This window comes from Gigantopelta aegis, chromosome 3, assembly GCF_016097555.1.
Source record: "Gigantopelta aegis isolate Gae_Host chromosome 3, Gae_host_genome, whole genome shotgun sequence".
Lineage (NCBI taxonomy): Eukaryota > Metazoa > Mollusca > Gastropoda > Neomphalida > Peltospiridae > Gigantopelta > Gigantopelta aegis.
The window spans coordinates 91,461,062-91,483,891 of record NC_054701.1 but is presented as its reverse complement, the minus strand read 5'-3'; the positions used below and the strand labels follow the sequence as shown (position 1 = coordinate 91,483,891).

The 22,830-nt window shown below is 35.4% G+C and overlaps 3 protein-coding genes across 6 annotated transcripts in view; 2 read left to right on the top strand and 1 right to left on the bottom strand.

The window, feature by feature from the left end:
• The window catches only part of LOC121369334 (unconventional myosin-XVIIIa-like), a 115,744-nt gene extending 108,950 nt beyond the window's left edge, over nt 1–6,794 (top strand). For all 3 annotated transcript variants that reach the window (XM_041494326.1, XM_041494327.1, XM_041494325.1), the window contains exons 35-38: nt 758–943; nt 1,789–1,925; nt 2,476–2,630; nt 3,146–6,794. In XM_041494326.1, coding sequence (XP_041350260.1) covers nt 758–943; nt 1,789–1,925; nt 2,476–2,630; nt 3,146–3,156 — 489 coding nt within the window. In that variant the 3' untranslated portion in view covers nt 3,157–6,794. The remainder of the gene's footprint in view (nt 1–757; nt 944–1,788; nt 1,926–2,475; nt 2,631–3,145) is intronic.
• A 2,651-nt stretch (nt 6,795–9,445) lies between these two features.
• LOC121369333 (zinc finger matrin-type protein 5-like) lies at nt 9,446–13,790 on the bottom strand. 2 transcript variants are annotated; one of them, XM_041494323.1, is made up of 4 exons: nt 13,651–13,790; nt 11,362–11,421; nt 10,761–10,835; nt 9,446–10,364 (listed from the first exon to the last, which is right to left on the bottom strand). In XM_041494323.1, the coding sequence occupies exons 1-4, from the start codon at nt 13,724–13,726 to the stop codon at nt 10,108–10,110; spliced, it is 468 nt and encodes a 155-aa protein (XP_041350257.1). In that variant the 5' UTR covers nt 13,727–13,790; the 3' UTR covers nt 9,446–10,107. The 2 variants fall into 2 exon arrangements, with proteins under 2 accessions (XP_041350257.1, XP_041350256.1); XM_041494322.1 differs by lacking the exon at nt 13,651–13,790 and adding an exon at nt 13,216–13,511.
• A 269-nt stretch (nt 13,791–14,059) lies between these two features.
• Nucleotides 14,060–22,594, top strand: LOC121369332 (uncharacterized protein C1orf50 homolog). The gene is made up of 5 exons (XM_041494321.1): nt 14,060–14,143; nt 17,530–17,645; nt 18,367–18,453; nt 18,911–19,042; nt 21,462–22,594. Exons 1-5 carry the CDS (start codon nt 14,110–14,112, stop codon nt 21,690–21,692), a joined length of 600 nt encoding a protein of 199 aa, XP_041350255.1. The 5' UTR covers nt 14,060–14,109; the 3' UTR covers nt 21,693–22,594.
• The last annotated feature ends 236 nt before the right edge of the window (nt 22,595–22,830 follow it).

The following is a 22,830-nucleotide window of genomic DNA, read 5'->3' as shown; positions in this document are numbered from 1 at the left end:
TCTATTTTAAAGGGTATTTCACCATTTTAATGTCACAGACTTTGTTTCACTCTCTTGTAACGTTATCCAAATGTGTTACAGGTTCATAAATTAACCAAACTTAGGTTGAAACTAGGGTCTGCACTTTTAATGGTCTTTCTAATGCAGACAATAAACTGCTAAAGTCTGCAGACAATAAACTGCTAAAGTCTGCAGACAATAAACTGCTAAAGTCTGCAGAGAATAAACTGCTAAAGTCTGCAGACTTAAATAAAGTTTTGAGATTGGGCTCTTCTCGGCATGGCTTATTTATAAGAGATTGATGCCAGTCCACACTAATTACCTTACTATACTTGCTAAACTGCACATTAAGATAAAGGGTTTTCAGACTACACTTTCAAGATGACCTTAGGAGATGCAAAACCTTTACAAAAATATCCCATTGCAGTTTGTAAATCATATATGGTTTAGCTACGGCAATGGGCCGAATTTACGAAGCCTGTTTATGTCTTACACACGTGTAACTACAGACATTTACAATGCTTAAACACCTGTTTATGTCTTACACACGTGTAACTACAGACATTTACAATGCTTAAACACCTGTTTATGTCTTACACACGTGTAACTACATACATTTACAATGCTTAAACACCTGTTTATGTCTTACACACGTGTAACTACAGACATTTACAGTGCTTAAACACCTGTGTTTAAGAGAAACAGACTTTGTAAATTCGGCCCTCTGTCTTTATCACTGATAATTTCTTCTGTACAGACACAGGCATGCAGAGTTAAAGATCAGTTGGAGAAAGTCAATTCAGAGAAAGAAGAACTAAATACATCAAAACTGTCTGCCGAAGAAGCTCTCCGCAGGTCTCAGAAACAGCTGCGTGAGTTCCGTGAAGAGTTTGTCGAGATGCAGAAGAAAGAGGCGGAAGCAAGCCATAAAAAAACAGAACTGGTAAAACTTTCTGATATTTATTATTAGATACATAATATACAGGCAAAGGTAAAACTTTCTGATATTTATTTTCAGATACATAATATACAGGCAAAGGTAAAACTTTCTCATATTTATTATCAGATACGTAATATACAGGCAAAGGTAAAACTTTCTGATATTTATTATCAGATACGTAATATACAGAACTGGTAAAACTTTCTAATATTTATTATCAGATACGTAATATACAGACAAAGGTAAAACTTTCTGATATTTATCATCAGATATATAATATAGGGGCAAACAGAGTTTCTGCCAGAGGGTAAAATGGTTATTGCACCACACCCAAATGTTTTGCAGATTTTTGTTTAAGTTAACCTTTTGACAAAATTAATTACTCTTATCATTACTGTATGATTTTCTTAACCCTAACCCTACACTTAAACCATTTTTTTCTGGGGTTACAGTGAATTCCATAGCGCCATACCCAAACATTTCTTTCTGGTAGAAACACTGGCAAAGGTAAAACTTTCCGATATTTATTATCAGATACATAATATACATGCAAAGGGGACTTCATAAATTTCTGTTTGTTATAAGTGACATTTAGGTGAATTGGTTTAAATTATATATTTACCACCAAGGGCAAACATTGGTAAATAATGCATAACTTAAATAAAATGTTATTTACAAATGTTGTTTTCAATAATACTAGTATAATAATGAACAAATTGACAGAGATGTTTATTGCAAGGTCCTGTGTTGGTTTGTAGGGAAGGTTGAATATAAATATTTTAGGCATCCAGTAAGAAGGAATTTATTTTTACTTTAAATGTTTTGAACTGAGCTGTTGTGTACTTCAGGAAAAGCAGGTGGAGGATTTCGAAACGGAATGTTCACAACGGCAGTCGGACTTAAAGATAGCCTTCAAGAGGATTGCCGACCTTCAGGCAGCATTAGAAGCCGACATAGACAGTGATGATAGTCTGTTGGAGGACAGGCAAGTAGTTCATGCTGTTTCTAGCAGACCCTCCCCACACACACACACATATATACACACACACCCTTGATGACCCTTAAATTTACTCATTTATCATGTTTATCATTGTAGTGATGACCTAGATGAGATTCCGACATTGATTTATCATTGTAATTATGATCTGTAGTCTGTCCCATCATTCTATGAAAATGTTTTTTTGGGTAAATAGTTTCAGTTTGGTTTGACATAAAAATAAAAATAAGTGTTTTGGAAATAACAAAAAAATAACAACAAAGTTGTGAAATTTACAAATCGGTTGGCTCAAAAATAAACTTGTAGTAAATTTTATAGTATGAAAAAGGTTCTTTGTGGGACGACTATAGATGATTTGTCTGATGGAAATTTCGACATTAATTCATTATGTTTATCATTGTAGTGATGATCTAGATGAGATTCCGACATTGATTTATCATTGTAGTGATGATCTAGATGAGTTTCTGACATTGATTTATCATTGTAGTGATGATCTAGGTGAGATTCCGACATTGATTTATCATGTTTATCATTATAGTGATGATCTAGATGATTTATCCGATGGAGATTCCGACATTGACGCATTCCTTCAGAGCCATCACCAGGCTCCTCTCGGTCGGACCAGTGTGAGCAGTCCCCGGTCATTGTCAACGTCCAGTGGCAAGGTTGACGGCATTCTACACAACACATCAAGTAGGTATTACCTTTACCAAGGACTGTTGAAAGTACTTGTCCACTCTCCAGATGCCAGTAAAAATGTTAACAGATGAGATAAAACATGTAACCATCAATCAAAATTTAAAACGTGTTATGACGTCAGTCATCGTAAAACATGAGTTATGATGTTAGTCGCCCATACCCAGCTTATTTAGAAATCATCTAGCAGATTAATATAGCCTGTACAAAAGCTGGCTAATACAGTCCATTGGGCAGGAATGTTCTTTCTGTTTAAAAGTGCATATAAAAGATTGCTTGCTGCTATTCAGTAGAATAACCAGTGAGTGGCAGTAGGTTTCTTCACTTTTTATCTAGACCATGTCACAGTAACCATGTTTGACAACAAATAACTAGTTCATGAATGTGCTGTATGAATACTACAGCTTACATGTATTAAAAACTTAATTTCTTCTTGATTATTATTTGTGTGTATATATTAAACCAGTATGTATATATATAATATATATATATATACTCTTTTTTTTTCACAGGTGAAGCTTAGAACAATTTTCTACAAACCTGAATGGGCCGAGTGCAACATGAACAGCCAGTTCTTCACTTCAGCATTTTCAAATTGTAATTGTTAAGCATTTATTGTTGTTTTTTCAAATGCTGATCTTACCACAAAAATCAGTATTTATCTGATGACAGTGACTAGCTGTTCTTTAACTGTGTGTGCAAACAATGACATCTGATTGGTGTAAATTTATCTTGTAATGGAGACTTGTGTCATTACAAGACTGTAACAGGTATACATCCATACACGACACTGACAGAAATGTTCAACTTTAATTACCGTTCTTAGAAAGAAAGAAAAAGGGCATTTTATTAATGATAACCGCAACAAAAGGGTGCAATATGGTTAGAAAAAATAAAGATCATGAAATAGTACCAGTAGTAACATGGACATAACACAAATTATTTGTCACTCCTAAGAAGAAAATTTATGATTATTTTACCATAATTAGTCAGAAAGGTTAAATCTGAATTTGAGGTTTATATCATATATCAATTATTATCATGAATACTATTTTAACATACATTGTTATAAACAATAATTATGTGCTAAATTGCTCATTGATTCGTTCTTCATTTGATAATGATAGCTCAGTTTCTGTTTATACTAAATATCTATATAGGTATATAATATCTTTATAATCAGATATATAAATTATTGACAAACGCAGTCTTGATGCTCATTAACAAGATGCACTAATTGACTGTAATTATTATACACAGACCTCCTGATGAATATGGAAAACCAAAATGTGTGCATTGCCAGGCACATTCTCTTAATAGCTACTATATATTTCAAATGCTTACAATAAGATATAATTATTTAGTATTATAATATATATTATAATAACATATGTAAAATGCAACCCCTGCAGTTAAGAAAACGTTCACAGCAAAAAACAAGCAGTGGGAAAAAAATTCTAATATAGTCCACAACAAAACAAATCCCGGGGAGAATGAAAAACTCCACGGCATTGCCGATTGCAATTGCAGGGGTTGAAATGTTAATTCAGATCATAAAGGGTCAATAATATGTAAAGGACTGTAAGTGATATAGCCATTTAATGTTAAATCCACTTTATAGCGGATAGCTAATTAAAACAAAACCTGCAAAGAGGATACTAACACATACAAGTGACAAACTGTATTTGTCATTGTGTGACGGACAGTTTAGAAAACTCCCTTAAAGGACATGAATATCTCTCTATATAAATATGAATGTACACAATGTTATGAATATCTACTTACTGAATTATGAATGCAGATGGTGTCAGACTAGGAGAATAAAGCCAACCTATTCCATCGTGATCTATGTAACTGGAAGTCAGAGGCTGATTGGATGAAACAAGTGTTAACCTTTTCATGTCTGTGCATGAATGACATCATGGACTGAGCAGTTTTGTGATGTCAAACTAACAGGTTGCATCCACAACATAATTAAACTGACAACGAACCATGTCTTGATACGGAATGGTTAAAGAAAATGGTTATATCAAGATTTAGTATACACTTTGGAAAGCAATTGTATGTATTACATGATGCCCATGAAGGATAACATTTGCTGACAAGTTGGAAAAAACACAATTAGTTCCTAGTGTATAAAAAGTTGTATAAAAATCGTGCATGGAAAACTAAACAATGATGGAATAATTTGTCCCCACTGAACATGTCTACACAAAGTACTTTCAAATGACCTGCTATATCGTGGTACATTTAAAAGAAAACAACCAGCACTGACATCATCATATTTTATTGAGAACACCAGTACCAAACTGTAGGTGGTCGTACGCCCATGATAGTGTTGATAATGAAACATTGCAAAGGTTGCATCAGTTTGGGCACAAATTAAATTACATGTATATGAAAGGACATTAGTAGCCTGGACAAAAGCCATATTTCACAGAATATTCATGTTTGAAGTAGTATATTTTGTCATCATGTATTATAACAAAATTGCTTAATCCATGCCAATGTATACAACTATTGCCAGTAAACATTGATAGGCACCTGACCGTGATACTGCATGTTTCTTTGAAATCTTTTCCGGATTAACATAGCCTTAACTTGTGCATGTTTGCTTCTATTGATAAATAATCTTATATATTTAATCATGATTTCATGTGGATTTTTCTAAATGTATACATTCTTGTGCATATTAATGTTAAACTATCTTTAAAAAAACACAAAAAAACCCCACATTTCTGCTTTCAAAATCACTTAGAGCTCATCATTAGCTTCCAATATTTGGATTCTATTATTTTTGATACAATTTCTCTTTATAACTTTTGTTCTTACGGTAATTTTGTATCATTATTTTCAAGATTTCTTTTTCTTTTTACACCTTTTATTTGAAACTGAAAACATATTTTATGTTGGTAAATAATGCTTCAGTGAATATTGAACACGTTGATTGATTCAGCCATGCCTCCATTGTTACTTAAAAGAAGTTTCTAAAACTTGTATTAGTTTGAAATAAAATTAAAATTAAAATAAAACTATATTAACCTTGAAAATTATTAATTTAAATGTTTGTGGTCAGTAATTGTCACGACACCACCATTCACCATGCCATACTTTCTCTAGCACCTTAATATAGTCCAGTTTAGGAAATAAGTCTTAATTTAAAAAAGAAAGAAATGCTGCCTATTCAGATTTTTATTTGACGATTACAAGTAGGTTGGCCTCTGTAGTATTTAAATAAAACATTGGTTTGAAGTTACTTGTTAATTTTATTACTAGATGATAACAACTGTGCATGTGGTATGCTACTACTTACATAACATCAAAATGAGACGGTGTTCTAGCTAAAGGGTGAATAACTGAAAGTGGTTGTGGTCATCCTATATTGATTTTATTCATGGTAGTTACCAAGTCACTGTACATATGAAAAATAGCAGTCACAAAGCCCTGTCAATATTGTTATATTTTCCTCCAGAATATATTCTGACAGAAAAATTGTACTGCAATGCACACAAAAGTGAATGGTGGTGTGCATGCTGACTATGACCTTTCTAAATGTCTTTTTATAGGCAGTTATTTTAAAAACTTATAAAACCGTAGGTTTTGTCATTTGATATCTTTATTATTACCGATTACTTTTTCATGGAGTAATGTTAAATTTGAGAAAACAAAATACATGTATCACTAATTAAATGAGGAAAAATATGTTCATAAATCAAAAATGTCTCCCGTTACCACCGATATGTTCAACAACTACTAATGCACAAACAGTTCTTGTGTGTTTTAATCGAAGTAATATAAATGGCACATATTTTCTGAGCAATTGCTTTTTCATCTTGTCCTACAGACAGCAAATGGAGTGTTATATTTAGTTTGACTGATGTGGAGAGGTTATTTAATATTTTGTTCTATTCATACCAAAACAGCAATATCTGGCTCATGTGTTCATCCTTACTCAATAGTATTATAATTTTAAAAGATTTCTGTTTAAGTTTTCATTGTTATATATACACTCATCTGTTTTACTGTATTGATATTTTATATCAAGTATTTGAAATATGTACACACAGCATTGTTAAAATTGTACATAGATTTAAACATAGATGTATCATGCAATGATTGTAATATATACACTTGTATATTAAAAATACATTTATACCAAAACTGGCGAGTAGGTGGTTTATTTTATATAGAGAGAATAATTAGTTAATGACGTCAGATATCTGCTTTATCAAAGCATATTTCTAACATCATTAAGTTAGAAATAGTTATTATCTTTATCCTGCATACCATAAATATTAAGGAGAAAGCTGTTATTTCTGTTATTTCAGTCACATTGTACGATGACCTAGTCAAATAAGCAATTTTGTAATGTAGGCTATGCGTATATAAACAAAACTACATATATGTGGTTTTCTATTTCTGTATTCCATGAGTGTATTTCCTGCAGGAAACCCCGATGCCGTAGGCAGAGGGGTTTCCGGCAGGAAATACACAAGTGGAATACAGAAATCAGAAAACCACATATATGTAGTTTTGTATTTATTACATACCCTAAATTGGAAATTTTTTTTCCAAATAATAATTTAGAAATTGTAACACTGCACGCTAATGACGGGGATTTCTAAATTTACACAACTAGGTCAGCTGTGTTACTACGCGGACTGAAGAACCACCAATTATTACACATAGGAATATAGTTCTATTGTTTATAGTTCTATTTAAACAATAAACAGAAATAAGAAAGAACGAGTGAAAAGTTACCTATAATTTTAATGATATTGTTTGAAATGCCCTTTAAAGACAATGTAATAGCTAAAATTCACGAACAATATAATATTCAATTTGCTCGTAATATGTCAGAAAACCTTCAGCGTGCCAGTTTTATCTTGGAAGAAAAATGTCCAGAATTGTTCACTCAGTGTCTGAGTCGTCATCGGTGTGTTTTCTTTTATTGATGTTCATGGAATTATTCGTTGCTGAAAAGTTCAAGTTTATATTAAATGTGCCTCCATAAATCATCGCTCCACTGAATAATCCGGTTGACGGTTCATTCAAGTTTTCTACGTGAGGAGACGGCATTGTTGCTAAAGTCGACGAGTCACTTTTCGCACCCTTGTTTTGGCTTCATACACAATAAATATAGCATATCTTACCGTAGTTTCACTAGAAATCCATATTTCGTAAAAGGTGCAATTTTTTAATCACAAGATTTTGTTCAAAGACATCCAGGTGCATTAGTAATGTTAAGGGAAAAAAAATTCAATAGCAATTTTACATTGGAAGTTTTCTAAAAAGGAAACGTCATGTACCCAGTTTATGGTTATTGTAAGGAGATGCAAAGTGACATCATTGGAATACTGAGGTCATTTAAATTCAAAATTAGCTGTATTATTACAATGCTGCGCCACATTAAAATAAAAACTAGTCTACTAACCTTGACCCCTGTCAAATTCCTATAACAAGCAGACAACGCTGTTTACAGGTCGGTACTTTTTTATCTTTTTTTCATAATTCTGGACAAAATATTAATTTGAAGTTTTGAAAGATGAAAGAAATAAAACATACCTTTTGTCAAATATATCATATCATAAAATTACGGTTGGAGATGTTTTATTTATTAAAAAAGAATAAGAATTGTGTACGATGTAACGAAGCCAAAACAAGGGTCCAAATAGTGACCGTCATCGACCTTAACCATCGTGGATTAAAAGCTCGTTTGTTAGTAGTGTTCCCGTCTCAAGTTTTGGTATCGCGCTCATTAAATTGTAAATATTTGTCACCGTTTTCGTCTGTTTTCAGTTCAAATTTTCCACAAAATAACATTTTAAACAAACCAAGCACAAACTTTGTTTACATATCGCGAAGGGCATTCCCGGTAACCATGTGCTATAAATAGTAGCGTTGAATACGGTATAGTTCCGGCAGTTGAGTTGAATACGGAAAGTTGTATTCAATTCTTGTATTCAGAGCTGTATTTATATAGTAAGATTTAATGGGTATGTAATAAAACGTCACGAGTGACATCAAAAGTCCTATCCTGCTAGTAGCTTTATACCAGCCATCATATTCTGTCAATAGAAACGGTGGTTACAGGATAAACTATACTAGAGTTCCTGTGAGAAACTTTATATTGCAACAACGGTTTCCAATTGTACATGTATCACACCAATATTCAGTCAGCAGTTTTTCACAAAATGTTGATTATCCATATTGTTAGCCTAACCTATCAAGTTCACTGCATTTCTGGTTGTATGAACAAGCTGTCACAAGTGGACTGCTAGGAGAGCGGTGTAGTGTCCTCGGTACAGTAAACCTGCACACCCACACTACCCTACTCCACACTATTTTTGATGGGTGAGATTCAGCTCAGTTGGAGAGCTAGCTGGAAGTGCTTGGGACCAAAGATCGAACCTCCTCAGTGGACCCATTCTCTGGCTGTTTTCTACACACACACCCAGCCCTTGTCGATGCACCATGACATATCAAAGGCTGTGGAATTTGCGGTCCGGTTTGAAAAATTAGATATAAAATATTCCTTGCTGCTAATCGAAAAATGTAGGTTTCCTCTCAAAATTACCAAAAGTTTGATATCCAATAGTTGATTAATTAATCTATGTGCTCTAGTGATGTTTTTAAACAAAACCACTCAACTATTTCAGACAATAGTAGATGAAAACATTTACAGCCAAATTATTGAAACTGAAATTATTGGATGAAAACAATGTATTTATCTTTTTAGGAAACTATTATTTAATATATAATGTAATGTTTTCTCAGTTGGTAGTACTTTTAATAAAACAAAAGAACAGCTAGTGTAACAGTAATTTTAATGAACAGAAAAAACATTAATTGTGGAATACATGTATTTATATATCACAAAATATGTGATTGTATTAAAAAAATGTGTGGCATTTGATTAATGTTGACCATATTCTGTAGCATTTCTCCACTTTGATCCAAGCTACCCCTTTAATGTCTGGCATCAGAAAGTGTTCAGTGCTTCATGTATTAACTTCATCAGTATAAGACTGCAGTGTTAAATATATTTTTAAGCTTGATTGGTCACCATTACGTCCCCTCACTGTTAAACACAGGTGATCACTGCTTATTGTGACATGTTCAACACAATCGATATATTAATGTTTCACCTCTGAGCCATCGGTCAGAGTTTCATCACAAATAAACTCTGTCTATCTCTATAAATGTCAAGGACAGCAATTGCGAGACATCAACCAAATTTGTTTGAACACTCGAAGCCCATTCTCCCCACTTCTAGTTGTTACAGATGACAACAGTGAAACGTCAACTCCATTCTCCCCACTTCTAGTTGTTACAGATGACAATGGTGAGACGTCATCTCCATGCTTTCCACTGCTCACCAAGGCTGTGACGGGCAGTACTAGTCAAACATCAATTCCCCCACACTTCTCACTCTCAAGGCTGAGATGGGTAACGGAACACCATCGTTCAAACATCACCCCCACTCTTGAATGTCCAGACTACTGAACGTGTTGGCTGGTGGGGGTAGGAGGGAGGGTGGGATGTTGGTCATACCAAGTAGGCTCGGAGGAAGGCTGTACTGCGGGGAATCGTCTCCGTCAGACTGGCTGCAGTGTCGGGGATCCTCGGACTTCATCTTCTTCACACGCTTCGACAGCCACGCCTCCAGCGATGGATTCAATTCACTTTTACTTTTCTTCTTGGCATTTTCTGCTTCTCTCTTTTTTTGAACTGAAACCACAAAGAAAATGAAGAAAAGATACATATGTACATCAATAGTGTAAATAATAAACATGGTTTAAACACAAATTGAGATTTTTTTTTTTTTTACATATATTTAATTATAGATTGCTTCTACAAAGTTTTAATAATAATTATAGTTATGCATTTTGTTGCTCATATATAATTGTAAAGATTAATAGTTTTGAGATATTGGCATGACATAATTTACTGCTGTAAATGACACTTGATGCCAATGAAAAACAGGGTGAAATATGTGTGTCTAGAACTGCTATTGTAAATGATTAAAACCACTACAAGTTATGATGTAATAATTACAGTACATTAATGTTACACATATTACACAGGAATAGACACTTTAGACCGGTTCCCAGTCTGACTACTTACTCTGTTGCTGTAACTGAGCTCTATGCTCATTGGTCATGTGAGTGTAATGACACCGGTCGCCATAGTTACATTCACCTGCAACAAGAAAGGATACTTCAGCAGAGGAAAGAAAGTTTACTAAATGACAATCTCACCACAGCATGGCAGCCACCAACCAGCCTTGGTGGTGGTGTAGTGGTTAAACTACTAGACTTAAGGCTGGTAGGTACTCGGTTCTTATTTCAGTACCAGCTCCCACACATAGCGAATTTAACAACTCAGTGGGTGGGTGAAATGGCCATTACCTCTCACTAACCACTAACCCACTGTCCTGGACAAGCAGACCAGATAGCTAAGATATAAGCACGAAAATAAGTATAAACAAACAAACTATAGCCATTTGATGTCAACACACTGTATGAACTCATGGCTCAAATTTAAAAATTTGTTACCTACGCCAATTTTGAAATGTTTTCGACATCTAGATAATCTTCATTCTGTCACAGGCAGTTTTAAAACAGTTACTTTAACAAATAAACACACACACAGTCTGTCTAAAAGCTGAACCCAAGCTCTAATTTCTGTAAATACATTTATGTACGATGGTAATAATTTCGAATACCTGTGTTCTGGAATGCTCGACATATTCCCTTTTCAACATCAGCAAGAATTACCTCTGGATCTGCAACAGAAAGGTAATTTCAGTTTGAAACCAGACAGCAATGAAAGGCGTGAATTAACAGAACTTGTTTTATTTTTATATACACTTTCCCATGGCCTTATATAGTATATACAGGTCGTAGGCCACTGATTACAAGGTTGTCCAGATTCTACAACATGCACATCTCAAGTGAGCTACCGGTACCTACGAACTGAGCCAGATCTCGCAGAGATTATCAAAGTCAAAACTAACGAGAGAATCTCAAAACTTCCTTTCAGAAGTGAAATCTTGTATACACTTTCCCACAGCATATATATATATATATATATATATATATATATATATATATATATATATATATATATATATATATATATAATATACAATACAATACAATACAATACAATACAATAAATCTTTATTTCTTTATATATATGAATAATACAAAGAACATGGCACATTTTAAAACATAACTAAGAATATTTAGTAAAAACATAAATATATATATATATACAGTCATGGATGGATTTTAAGTGAACAATGGCACATAATGTATATAATTTAGATGGTTTAATAATAATTAATAAAATGCTGCTGCTTAAATTGAGGTAGAGGATCTGGAAAGTTCTGTTTGTCCGTGTAAAAACCTTTCATAACATGTCTGCCCAACTATTGGTGATATGTGAGCTGGGCAATCTAGGAGGACAAAAACACTTTTCCAAGTCAGTTAGGCTGGTAAAATCTGGACAGTGTATTTCTATTTTTGAGTATAATATATTCCTAAGTTTGAAGGGCATTAGGTTAAGAAATGTATTTCGTCCTCTACACCCTGATTACACAGACGGCATAATCTATCTTTTCTCTCAACTTTTCTATATTGTCCCATTTCTATTTCTAGTCTGTGAGCACAAATCCTTAATTTTGTAATCGCATGTCCAAAATTTGCGTTTGTAATATATGTTAGGTAATATGCAAATTTTACACGTTTGTCCTTAATGTGTTTGTACAGTTAAAGTTTTCCCCGATTCTTTCAGTTTGGTTATTAGGTATTTGTTGCGATTATTGTTAATGGTTGTCTTTAAACTGTTAGCATTTGATTTTATACGTTTTTGTGAATAAGTGGATCAATGTCATTTTTATCAAACATGCATCACACAAGGCATGCCACCCCTATGTTGTGTTGCATGTGTAGTGCTTTGCTACACAGTATTGCATCATGGAGAACAGTTCTTGTTAATTGCACATTTTCTAAGTATGCCCTGTATTTATAAATATTTGTGTGTATATTATAATAATTTATTGACAAGTGTGTAACGCCCGAGTTCACTTTTACATGCAACATTGACATGGTTTCTCCCAACTTGAAGGTTTAGCTTACAGAATTTGGTATGTTGTTTTTCGAATGGTTCCGATTCCAGTATATCAAAATATTTGTGTTGGTCATGTTGGTTTTTTATAGTAGTGCTGTTCAGTACCCCAAACCTCAGAATTATAAAGGATGATAGGTTTAATGAGGGCATGGAATAGCTTATTGTAAAGACATTTTAATGGCTTTATTCCACTAAAAGCCATGTGCAGTTTAAAAAAGAGCTTAGGAACCTCTTTTTTCTTTTTTTTTCAGTAAAATTTCCTATTAAGTTTAGACTTCATCATAGATATGTGTAGTTATTTGTTTGGCATATTTTGTCTTGATTTAAAAAAAAACCCTTAAATTTGTTGGGCTGTTGCTTTTTTGTATTATCATGAGAGAGAGAGAGAGAGAGAGAGAGAGAGAGAGAGAGAGAGAGAGAGAGAGAGAGAGAGGGGACTTAAAACCTTTGAATGAATCATAATAAAGCCTCCTCATTCGTTGGTGATAAACGCCAGTCAAATGATTTTTCCTGCTTGATGGATTATCACCAAACTGCTTGTCACAAAACTCGCAATAATAACGTTTTCCCATTCTTAAATCAGTGGCTCGTACACTTCCCTTCTCGTTTCCTTATACGAATCTTGGGCCAAGTTCAGCTAGACAAATCAGAAAAAAACGTTCGCAAGACTGGTTTATGCGCTTTACGTTAAACCAAATGAGCACATCGGTCACCAGTCAAATTGTTCACGAACGTCAACGTCACTCGCTGTTGGCTGAACACGTCCTTATTAGTAATGAACCAGTCTAGTTCATGCAGGTGACACTGAAGCAAATAAACTAATCCAAATTATATTACACACGATTTTTGTCAGGCAGTAACTAAGTAATAGAGATCTCACATGAGGTGTGACAGGTCGCAGAGTTGATTCCGCTTGGTGGACTGATGCTTTGAAAATTCGGTGTAGTCTTACACATCCGTATTGTCAGCTTTAAAAGTAAGACTGATTCAGTTTTAAATCAACGCCCCTCTACCGAGTTACTGACTTAACTGGTTGTGTAATGGTGATTCGCTAATAAGGAAGTAGGGAGACTTTATGCGCGATTCGTACTTTTGTCATATTTATCAAATATATTAATGTTATCCAGTAACATAATTCCTGTAGTTTGTGATATTTGAATATATGGTAATTAAATAATTTAACTTCAATCTTAATGTACTTTTTAAGTGAACATGTTGATTTTTTTCCCCGATCTATCTCAAGACTGAAGTCATAACTGCTCCTTTTGTGACGTAGTTGCAGTATAAAAGTCTTTTTCGCAATGTTTATCAACCTCATTGCTGTTACCGTCGAGTAGAAATGGATCCTTCAATGGATCCAACACGGACAGCAGGTAATGTCAGTAATTGATGATCAAAGGTTGATGTAATAAATAGAGAATGACAGCCGATTAGTCACAATTGATAGTTAAACAAACTTCAACTTAAAGAGTTCAATACAAATATTTTAGTTTTAACTATAAAGTCCGAACCAAAATGTTACTACAATAAAGTGCTCTCCTACCTTTATTTTTTGTTAGATTTTACCCACATTTTGTCCAGACAGAAATCTTGAAAAAAACCATTAATTTACAATGACGCAGATTCCACATACTAGATGATAACGATGTCACCTATATCGACTTAGCTGAGATCGCATTTGGGCAAAAAACGTAATTTTACACCCAGAGCCGGATTTAGACCACGAGGGGGCAGGGACCCAGGGCATTTCAGGTTCGGGGTCCCCTCAACATAGAAAGTAAATTACACAACAAATTAAAAAAATGCACTAAATTTATAATTATTATTATTATTTTTATAAAGGAAGTCCTTTTCCCCCTTATAAATCCAGCACTGACTACACCACTATAGACGTAGCCCAGTGGTAAATCGCTTACATAATGCACAGTCAATTTTGGATTGATTCCCGTTGGTGGGCTCACTGGGCTATTTCTCATTTCAGCCAGTGCACCATGACTGGTATATCAAAGTCGTGGTATGTGCTATCCTGTCTGGTATGGTGCATATAAAAGACCCCTTGCTACTAAGACTGTCAAAATTGCCAATTGTTTGACATCCAATAGCCGATGATTAATACATCAATGTGCTATAGTGGTGGTGTTATATAGTGTGTGCTTATATCCAATTAAGGTTCAAGCATGCTGTTCTGGGCAGACACCTCAGCTGTTTGGTCTCTGTCCAGGACAGTGGGTTAGTGGTTAGTGAGAGGGAAGTAGGTGAAGTGGACTTACCCCTATCCACCGAGTTGTTAAAACTCACTCTGGGTATGAGCTGGTACCAGGATTCAAACCTAGTACTTACTAGTGGCTTAACCGAGCTACGTAAGCCTTTGAGATTATGAATAATATAATTGTGTCTGCTTGGTATAATCCAATATAATTTTTACTTCAAATAATTATTTTAATGTTTGTGTTTGTTGGTCAGTTAAAAGAAAGCAAAGCTGCCACAGAACATAAAGTAAACAATCTTTAAATAATTACTGTATTAGAGTTTACTACTTGTTCTGCTGCATACATCCAGGGTGAGATACTGAAATATGTGTAATAATATAGGTGTTGTAAATTAGTCTACACTGACTGAGTCATGAGATACAAAAAATGTTGATAACATTTAGAGAAATATATCACTGGTATTTGTTTTTAGTAAAGTGTAATTACTTGAAAACCAATGTTTAAAAAAAATCAGTAAAGAAAGATATATATACTCTTCAAAAGAAGAAACGCAAAACATTTGGAGAATTGATTTAATTATTGAATGGTGAGTCCGATAATTACCAAATGTTGCAGGATTGTTCACAATTCACTCTAGTCCATTGTGAGTAAGTGATAGGACACACCACCAAGGTCAAGGTCATCTGGAGTCAATACCGGGTGTGGCCTCCGCGTGTGTTGACAACTGCCTGGCACCGCCTGCCCATTGAAGCAACCAGAGTACGGATGACGTCCCGGGGGATGGTGGCCCACTCGGCCTGCAAGGCTGCTGCCAGCTCGGGCAGGGTCTGGGGCTGTGGTTGTCGCTGTCGGAGGCGTCGGTCCAACTCGTCCCATAGATGCTCAATTGGGTTCAAATCCGGTGATATCGATGGCCAAGGAAGGACATTAATGTAGTTGTTCTGTAGGAAAGCCGTTGTGAGATGTGCTGTGTGAGGCCTGGCGTTGTCATGTTGGAACACTGCGTTGGCGTTGGCCATAACTGGAACGATGTGTGGCCGGAGGATCTGGTCAATGTAGCCCTGTGCATTCAGGTTGCCCTGCACGTGGACCAGGTCAGTTCTGCCAGTGTGTGAGATGGCTGCCCACACCATGACACTACCCCCGCCGAATCTGTCCACTTCCTGCACGCAGTTTGCCGCATAATGTTCACCACGACGCCTATACACGCGACATCTTCCATCATGACGTCGGAGCAGAAATCGGGACTCGTCACTGAACCACACCTGTCTCCATCGCAGTTGAGGCCATTGTCGATGAATCTGGCACCACTGCAGTCGGAGTCGACGGTGTTGTGGTGTTAAGATGACACCTCAAACTGGACGTCTGGCACAAATTCCTACCTCACGTAGGCGGTTCCGTACGGTCTGGTCGGATATCCTGAGCAAACCTGGTATTGCTGCGGCTGTGGAGGTGGCAGTAGTCAATCGTTCCCGAAGGTGGCGTACCCGGATGTAGCGGTCCTGCCCGGGGGTAGTGACCCATGGTCGACCGGATCTAGGGAGGTCACGTGTTGATCCATGTTGCTGGTAATGGTCCCACAGTCTGGAGATGGTGCTTGGGGACACATGGAATGCCCTGGCAACGGCCGTTCTGGATTCGCCTGCGTCTAGTCGGCCGATGGCATTGTTTCTCTGCGGTTCACTGAGACGTGGCATGTCCTGGATTGTCAACTGTCGGCCAGATACAGAGGCCAGGCAAGCGAACACCCTGCACTTTTATACTGTCGGTGTTCATGTTGCACGTGCAGACAACGCACGTGCAGTGGTGACATGGTTTGCACGTGGCTGCGTTTTTGCGAATATTCACATTTTGGAACTTTATTGTACAGTAGCTGCGTTTTATCGAATGTAACCGTGGGAATGTGTTTGGGACATGCAATGACCTTATATTCACAAAGCATGAACCGGTAGGAAACATAAAATCGGAGTTATAACCCATTTGTACCCTTTTGCGTTTCTTTTTTTGAAGAGTATATATATATGTTAATACAATTACGTGTGATGTGTACCCATTTCCAAGTCACATTTAACCATTTTATTAATTAACTATATGATTATACTTGATATTAAGCAATAATGTGCATTATATATTGTTGAATATGCATACCAGGCCAAATGCCATAATTGTCTCCTCCTTTAATTAAATACAACAAAGGTAAACCTACTTGTAACTTGGACTATATTAAGAGGTTACAAGTACCTGTAATAACATCTAGATACGGTCTTAAAAATAATGATTTGTGTAACCTGGCAGACATTTTGTAAATGCTGTAATTATTTGGTCCTAAAACACCATGAATGATAGGCACAAGTGTAGGGAATTATTCAGGGAGGGGAGGGGTTCTAGACTGGTGAGTAAAAGTTTCTAGGGTATTTACGTCATGCTCCCAAGGAAAATATATTTAAAAAAAATTAATTAAAAAATGTGCTTTGAGCAGGGGATTTTAACCCCCAAAAAATAGCAACTGACATATATGTGAATAACAGCCATGTAATGTTTGATTGCAGTCTCCCTGGTGGAGGGTTCACATCGTCCAATGGGGGTGCAGCTAGTGAACTCGTATCAGACCAATAAGACGTCTGATCCCATGGATCTAGTCGAACTGGCTCGACAAGTCCAGAAGGTATTTATGATTTTCATCAGGTTTTTATTGTGTTGCAACAAATTGCTGTTGAGATTTTTGTAGTATTTTGGATAAACTCTTTCATGTATTAAAATCTTGAAAGGTTTAACAGAAAATACCTACTAAGTCTAAAACTTTGTACCTGTTTCTAATTTATGTAATAAATCAATCAACATACACTGAAGGGATTATATTTCAGGTGATAGGGAATTTGCCTCTATGCTGTGTCAGAAGGAATACTTTATACTAACACTATATACCTTAATGTAATGTGCATTGCCCATCTCACTAGATAGACCAAAACTAGCTATAAGTATAACTATGTTTTGGCACTTGGATAGTCGTCAGACTATCAGCATGAAACACAGTTGATTATGTGACTACCATTAACAGTGTTTGCATACCTGTACCAGGTGAGTTGATTGCTAATGAGTTGCTTTTATTGTAATTTTCACCTAAAATTTTAAAATAAAATATGTTGACATACCATTATTTACTTGATTTTGTTTTATTAATATTATACAGTCTGTTTAAAGCAAGCAATTCTTATTTCCTGCATGTGTTTAGCCCTGAGAAAAAGAACTGCTCACATAACCCGTGGCATCACATAGTCCACAGGAGATGTTTTTAGGTGGTTTAAAAAATATAGCATGTGGGCAACGTGCAGGAAATTATGGTACAGCTTTGATGTTTAGTTTCACGTTTGTTTTTGTTGCGATAGGCTGATGAATTCACTCGAGCTAATGCTGGGAGCAAGCTGACTGTGATTGCCGATCAGATCCGATACTTGCAGGAACAGGCCAGGAAGGTGACTACAGGAGAATTGTATAGTAACAAATAATAACTGAAATTAAAATAGTTTAAACTCTAATGGAAGGTAGAATAATATAACCTTTTTCACAGATGGCTGTACACCAAAGTAACGATGCAAGAGGGAGGCCATTTTACCAACTATCTATCCCTTGTGAAATGAAATAAGTTTCAAACATTTCACTACCATGCTAGTATGCTTTTAAATGTAATGGCCAATTTATAAAATATAATTTTATGTCTACAATTATTTCTGATAAACATCTGATGTGACACTTTGGTCAATATTTTAAAATTTCCTAGCTTTTCATAGATCTGAAATATTCCTCAATCAAATCTTTGACCGGGATCCTGTTGTAATTTCTCATTATTTGTTCATGTTAATCAATTAGAAGAGCTATTGGTAGTGTTGAAAATACTGGAAGTGTGCTTTACATGTTCTGTTATTGTTGTAGGTTCTAGAAGAGGCTAAAAGAAATGCGATGCTCCACCACACCGCTTGCAATCTGGTAAAGAAACTCGGGCAGATCTACTACTTATATGAAAGAGATTCGGGACAAAAATATTTCTCTATTCTGTCCCCACAAGTATGTACATTTTATTTTCAATTAATATTTCACATGCAATATTTTAAATGATTAATGATCAAGACCGGATAGTATTTGTAACAGAGAATGTGTTTTGAAACGAGGCTAATACTGGATCTTTTAATTTTTAAAAGAACTTACTTACAGTACTACATTAAATTCTGCTGTGAGACGAACGTTGGTGGTCAAAAATACATGAAATGTTCGTTTATTCATTCAAGTTCATTGTAATACTTGTATCCAATTACAATTCGTGAGGATTATGATTAACTGTTAGGTGAGAGAGCCATTTAATGACAATAGTGTAACCGTGAATTTCTTTCAAAACTGCAAACTAAACTGACATATTTTGGGTTCTCTAAACTTTGTTTCGAAATGTCTCAAGATATTAAGCTATACTTTTGTGTATAACTTTAACGTATACTGTTGAGTTTGACTTTCATGGCAATTTACCCATTTTCCACAGAGCTTTGGCCATATCAAGTTTTCATGGGAATTTATTCCAGGGACATAATTGCAGAAAAATGGTTTTTATGCTTAGGAGGTTATGACCATTAGTGGGGCCCAATAGAGAATGTGTATTGCTTTTAGAATCCTTGTTTAAAAACTTGATTGCTATTAATATTAAGGTTCTATATAAAAGTGGCATAATAATCTTCCAACCAAAATTATTTATTGGCTTAAAATTGTTTGAAATGTAAACATTACAGGTCGAATTTACAAAGCCTGTTTTAGACTTACACAAGTGTAACTACATACATTTACAATGCTTAATCACCTGTGATTAAGAAAAACAGGCTTCGGAAATTCGGTCCTACACCTTTAATGATATGTCCATAAAAATTACAAACAAATAATTTAATTTATTAGTAGAATTGTTTTTTTATTGGATGAATTTTTTGTGTATGACTGACAGAATTGGGTTCATTGGGCTGAGACAAACATGCCAAGCTATGTTGTCTTCGTGCGACATATCTATCTGATGGCCTGATTTAGCTGCTAATATTACACAACCCTGAATGTACATCATGGAGTTCTGAAAGATTTTTATTATTATTTACCCATAAATAATCAAATTCAATTTTAATTTGATCAACGAAAACATACACTTTTACCATATTTTGTGGGTTCATCAACTTCACAGGATTTTTTATGACATGATAAGACTGCAATCTAGTTCTGAAGGTAATTCTGTAAGAATAGCGAAATACAGCACTTGTAACTATGTCATTGTTCTCGCTGCTTCATTTAAGCGGGGCGCCCCGTCCCGCTATTCCATTTTGCTGCCCTCCTTTCACGTTCTCCGCCCTCCTTTATTTTTGTGCGCCCCTCTTTATTTTCCAGCACCTATCTTTGCTATTTCCAAATGCACACTTTTTTCCACACAAAAAAAAAACAACGATCAGTCTGCACACTGAACATCAAAGGAAACAAGCCGCGTTGTGTACGAAAAAGCAATTGACGAAACATTTACGACAGTTAACGTAACGTTATTTAACAGTATTTTTAACAGCCTCTATTTTGTCCCATATCTGTATCCATTTGTATGTTTAATAGACACAATAAAAGTTATATTTTAATTGAGCAATGAAATTTTTTGTATGGATTCGGCAATCTTTGATTGAAAAAACCCTCACTTATTTGGCACCAAATTTGTCACGTAATCAGAACGGTCATTCTGTCTTTTGTTTCCACTAACTATCGTCTGATATTTTGTCCTCTGTTGCAGATGTAAATTGGTTGTAACTGATGATTTTTACTTTGTCATTTCTGTCATTCTGTTTATTCAGCAGTTCTTTATAAAATATTATAAACTTCATTTTGGGGGGATATGAACGCTTATCAAAATAACGGAAGTGGTAGTGTTTATCATTAAAATCATTTATCTTGAGTGCCAAATAATATATACACCGCCTTTACAAAAACGACACTTTTTATCAGCTGGCGATAATATTTTATCACAGCGATCGATTCATTCGATGAAGATGGAAATAACAAAAAATGTATCCAACATTAGGGGATCACTTTACAAACATCTTTATTGTTTTTCGTATATCTTGAAATCTTTATTAAAAATAATAATATTAAAACTGATCAGTTCAGCAAAACTGGAACTGTCCGTGAATGTCAAACCGATATCATCTTCGGTTCAGTTAAAAGACGAGTCTGCTTGAATTTCGTATTTACTTTTTGCACTTTTTTGTAGCCAAAATAAGGAGTATGTCTTTTCACAAGTCTACCAACACGCAACAATATGGTAACCAAACTCCTCCCCGCCCCACCTTTTTTTGTGTGGCTTTTTTGGGGGGGGGGGTTAAGGGTGTGGTGCTGAGCGGCCGCCCTCCTTTAATATTCACCCAGCGAGAACACTGTATGTTATATTTATGCAAAAAAACATAGCAATGTCTTTTCATCCTAGGAATGGGGTCCGTCGTGTCCACATGAGTTCATTGGAGGCTTTCGGCTGGAGTGTGACCAGTCGTGGACTCCTCTGCAAGACATTGATTCCCGCAGCGAGGAAATCGCACTCATAGACAAAGTGCTGAATGCTCAGAAAGCTATCACTGACGCTGCCACTCAGATGCACCCACCCGGTTTTGAGACCAAGTCTGCCCAGAAGATAAACACCGGCTCACAAGAGAATAACTGAAAAATGGTGTTACAAACTCAGGGTTACAAGCACAGTGGTTGTCTCAAAATTGACTATATGTGTTTGGTTGATATAAACCAGTGACATAAATATGAAATTATGGCTGTTTGAAACATAAACCTTTGTTAGAGGTTGTGTCCATGATGGGTCTGTTTAAATGACATCATCTTTCTCAAATAGAGATCTCATAACCTTAGGAAGTTCTGTGAAAAAAAACCCTGCAGTTTCTCTCAGGAACAGTTTAAAGGTTTTATAATGAAATGTATCTTGTTGGTGTCATTTCAAGCAGTTTGAAAATGATCTACACATTAATTAGGCATTGTGAAAAGAACAGCCGATGCCAAATAATGCACTTAAAGACTACCAAGATTCAAGTTCTTTCCTGACAATGTAACCCCTGATTACAACACACACAAACCTACACACACACATCCAGACTGGATTCCAGAGTATATGTAGGTGTGTGTCTCTGTCTCTCTCCCCCACCCCCCATCTCTCTTTCACCCCCTCCTTATTTCTGTCTCGCCTGTCAATCTCTCTCTCTCTCTCTTTCCTATCCCAACTGCTATAACAGTTGAAATGACACCTGTCGATCAGTACAGATGATATACTAACAGGTGACATATAAAGGCTTGTTAACATTGTATTGGCAAGGGACTGGGAACTGGGGTATGTCTGAAAACGATTGGTGAAACATGACTGTCAAGTTTTTTAAATTTTAAAAATGTATGTCAAGACAAGTTTAATGTTAAGTTTTAACACCTGATGTTCATATTTTGTTGTAGCAAAGTGAGTGTACATACGAAGAAAACCTTTTTATTACTTGTATATGATGTACATATAATATTGTTTGTATATTATATTTATAATATGTATTTGTTACCAAAAACCCCCCACATAAATGATTGTTTTGTTGTTACTAGTTGATATATAGTCAGTCAGAACTGGTTATGTCCAAAGACCTGATTTTTTTAACTTTTTCAGAATTGTTTACTTTTAAAATATGTTTTTTAAGCTAAAAAAAAAGAAGAAATTTTATACATTGTGTCAAATTATATAGGTTTACTTCCTTCCTGTTAACTGGCCTCGGTGGTGTCGTGGTTAGGCCATCGGTCATTAGGCTGGTAGGTACTAGGTT

Bases quoted from the DNA above. Each gene is read 5' to 3' on its own strand.
- LOC121369333 (XM_041494322.1), bottom strand. From the start codon at position 13,342: ATGGGAAAACGTTATTATTGCGAGTTTTGTGACAAGCAGTTTGGTGAT. The intron at 11,422-13,215 runs GTTTTAAGTCCC...TTTCTGTTGCAG, and splicing joins TTATTATGATTCATTCAAAG to ATCCAGAGGTAATTCTTGCT. The intron at 10,365-10,760 runs GTAAGTAGTCAG...TTGTGGTTTCAG, and splicing joins AGCTCAGTTACAGCAACAGA to TTCAAAAAAAGAGAGAAGCA.
- LOC121369332 (XM_041494321.1), top strand. From the start codon at position 14,110: ATGGATCCTTCAATGGATCCAACACGGACAGCAG. The intron at 14,144-17,529 runs GTAATGTCAGTA...GTTTGATTGCAG, and splicing joins GGATCCAACACGGACAGCAG to TCTCCCTGGTGGAGGGTTCA. The intron at 17,646-18,366 runs GTATTTATGATT...TTGTTGCGATAG, and splicing joins TGGCTCGACAAGTCCAGAAG to GCTGATGAATTCACTCGAGC.